The sequence below is a fragment of the Amyelois transitella genome, chromosome 18 (assembly GCF_032362555.1).
Source record: "Amyelois transitella isolate CPQ chromosome 18, ilAmyTran1.1, whole genome shotgun sequence".
Lineage (NCBI taxonomy): Eukaryota > Metazoa > Arthropoda > Insecta > Lepidoptera > Pyralidae > Amyelois > Amyelois transitella.
In genome coordinates this window covers 9412685-9416120 of record NC_083521.1, presented here as the reverse complement: position 1 = coordinate 9416120, position 3436 = coordinate 9412685, and the positions used below count along the sequence as shown (strand labels likewise).

General features: G+C 35.7%; 1 protein-coding gene across 1 annotated transcript; it reads left to right on the top strand.

The window, feature by feature from the left end:
* On the top strand, positions 1–2510 carry LOC106137415 (ATP-sensitive inward rectifier potassium channel 12). The gene is made up of 3 exons (XM_013338234.2): positions 1–117; positions 821–935; positions 1204–2510. Exons 1-3 carry the CDS (start codon positions 112–114, stop codon positions 2268–2270), a joined length of 1188 nt encoding a protein of 395 aa, XP_013193688.1. The 5' UTR covers positions 1–111; the 3' UTR covers positions 2271–2510.
* The last annotated feature ends 926 nt before the right edge of the window (positions 2511–3436 follow it).

Genomic DNA, 3436 nt, shown 5'->3' with positions numbered 1-3436 from the left:
TATCAGTACATCGTGTGATGCAAACGGAGTGGCAGTACAATAAAGTATAGGAAATATATCCTGAATATACTATAAATTATTCAAGAAATTACATGAGTAATGGATACGTAAATGAAGGTAAAGTTGATATGTTTTTTTCGTTCTTAAATTAAACATAAAGGCTTATTATGTTGATGTAAATAAGCCTTAATATTTGTAAGGTATTATAGTACTTTACTCTCTCTGTATGTTAGAATTTAAGAAGTTAAATCAAAATAATTTATCATCATTCAAGCTTGTCACTATTTGAATCTCAATTCTATCATTAAGCCAAACAGCTGAACGTGGCTTCCGAGTCTTTATTAGACTATTTTGGTCCTGCATATGCCATGTGGTTCCCGGCACCAATAGAAAAAAGAATAGGACCACTCCATCTCTCTCCCATGGATGTCGTAAAAGGCGACTAAGCTTATAAATTTGAGATTCTTCTTTTAGGCGATGGGCTAGCAACCTGTCACTATTTGAATCTCAATTCTATCTTAAAGCCAAACAGCTGTACGTATAGTCACGACTATAACCCTTGCGGCTAACAGTCTTGAAAGAATCATAGGCCACGTTCAGCTATTTGGCCTTAAGATAGAATTGAGATTCAAATAGTGACAGGTTGCTAGCCCATCGCCTATAAGAAGAATCCCGAGTTTATCAGCCTATCTCTTAGTCGCCTTTTAAGGCATCCGTGGGAAAAGATGGAGTGGTCCTTTTTCTTTTTTATATTGGTGCCGGCAATCACACGGCACTATATGTATGTATGTATTATCATATAATTTTATATGTATTTCAGATAAACAATACTCAAAATATGAATTATTGTGCAAGAAACCATGTTGATGCGGACAACATTAGTGGGTCCAATGATACCAGTGTTATAATCCCTGGCATTTATTATCCTTCAAACCGTAAGTATACATACATATGGTCACGTCTTTATCCCTTGTGGGTTAGACAGAGCCAACAGCCTTGAAAAGACATATAGGCCACGTTCAGCTATTTGGCTTAATGCTAGAATTGAGATTGAAATAGTGACAGGTTGCGCCCAAAAGATGAATCCCAAGCCTATCCCTTGGTCGCCTTTTACTACATCTATAGGAAAGAGGAGTGGTCCTATTTTTTTTTTCATTGATGCCAGGAACCACACGGCAATACATAATGTAATTTAATTTTTAGGTTACTTCACTCACTCTTGTCGCAAAACGACAAGGCAAAAGTGCGAACGTGCCGTGCTGAAAAATGGTGAATTCAACATTGTTAAGTTTATCAGCAACAAAATCGGAATATTCTCAGACTGGTTCATACTATTAGTCGAAGCAAGATGGAGGTGGACATTGCTGAATTTCTTCGCTGCATTTACCTGCGATTGGCTCATATTCGGCTTCTTGTATTGGCTCATTGCAATGATACACGGCGACTTGTTACCAGAACATCTCCCGCCGAATCAAAACATAACAAAATGGACGCCGTGCATTGAAAACATCCACGGGTTCACGTCGACTTTTCTGTTCAGCGTGGAGGTCCACACGACTGTTGCTTACGGTGAAAGGGCAATAACTTTGGAGTGCCCCGATGCAATACTAGCTATGTGTCTACAATGCATTTTTAGCTCCATTTTCCAATCATTCATGGTCGGCATTCTGTTTGCTAAACTGACCAGACCAAAAGCGAGAACCCAAACGATATTGTTTAGCAAAAACGCGATTGTGAGTTTGCGCAACGAAAAACTCTGCATGATTTTCAGAGTGGGTGATATGAGGAAGTCGAGGATACTGAATATTAAAGCGTCCATGTTTATTTTAAGGTTGAATAAGGATTGTGAAAATATTGATGATACGGAACAAGTGGAAATGAAAGTTGAATTGGATGGTTGTGAATCTAGTTTCTTTTTGTGGCCGATAGCTGTGGTACATGTCATTGATGCAGCAAGCCCTTTGTATAATTTATCAGCGGCAGATCTTTTTGGCGGTAAAATGGAAATTTTGGTGGTATTCGAAGGTATAATAGAGTCTACAGGTCAACCGGTTCAAGCCAGATCGAGTTATACTGAATCTGATATTATTTGGGGTCACAGATTCGTTTCTATGGTCCTAATAGATGTAAAAGATAAATTCTTTGTTGATTTTTCTAAATTGAATGAGACTGAACAGGTGGACACGCCTTTATGTTCAGCTAGTGAATATTATTCATTTATATCTACATCGAATTTCCCTACTTTTAATAACAGGGATGTAATTAGATGAGATTTATTTTTGTCGAAGGTTCCTTACCAACATACATTAAATTTCTGATTTATTTTTATAGTCATGACCGACTATAAAATAATTGTAGTTCTTACTTCATAGTGGGAGTTTAAAGCATTTAATAACTAATACTCATGTTAGTCAAGAGTAAATCTTATATAGTATAAAGTAAAATAGAAATTTGGAAGGACATATTTGTAGTGCAATAAAGAGTATGCAATAAAAACAAACCAGACTATTGTTTTTTTATTTTATTTTATGAATCAGACTCCTATGGTTTCAAAATGAATAGTGATCATAAACAAATATGAAAATAAAACCTTATTCAATTCTAATATAGCCTACTTTTTTCTCGATCCCTATGGGAGCGATCCCAGCTATTCAAAATAATGGTAAAAGAATAATAATTTAAGAAAAATAGTTTTCTCATTCCTATTCTTAGTCCTATTCTTTTTTGTATTGGTGCCAGGAACCACGCGGCAATGCCGGGAACCACACGGCAATTATATTTGAGTACAACGAAGTCTAAATAAATAAATAAATATATACGGGACTAATTACACTGATTGAGTTAGCCTCGAAGTAAGTTCGAGACTTGTGTTACGAGATACTAACTCAACGATACTATATCTTATAATAAATACTTATATAGATAAACATCCAAGACCCAGGCCAATCAGAGAAAGTTTGTTTCTCATCATGCCCTGGCCGGGATTCGAACCCGGGACATCCGATGCCACAGACATGCGTACTACCGCTGCGCCACAGAGGCCGTTAAATTTATATGTACCTACCTATACCAGATCATCATATTTACCCTTTCGGATGTTGTGAACATTTACTATGTATTAGTAGACATACATATACATATAGGTACCTACTTAGTATCACATGATAATTTTAAATCTAATAAGAATTGTTTAAACCTAGTATTTAAGATTAGTTGTTTATTTAACACAAAAAAAAATTTGTATGTTTTCACCGTTGCTCCAAATCTCAAGTTGCAAACTTATATCAGAATTTAAAGATGAATTCTTATTTAATTGGTTAAACTTTTAAACTATGTTGTTCATAGTTAATTAATTGCACAATCGTTCAAAGTCCTTGTGAATGTCAAAACTTGCTACTTCAGAAAGTCGGGATTAATACCGTACAAAGCTTGGCTT

Coding starts and splice junctions, on each gene's coding strand:
- LOC106137415 (XM_013338234.2), top strand. Junction 936..1,203: donor CATTTATTATCCTTCAAACC/GTAAGTATACAT, acceptor TTTAATTTTTAG/GTTACTTCACTCACTCTTGT.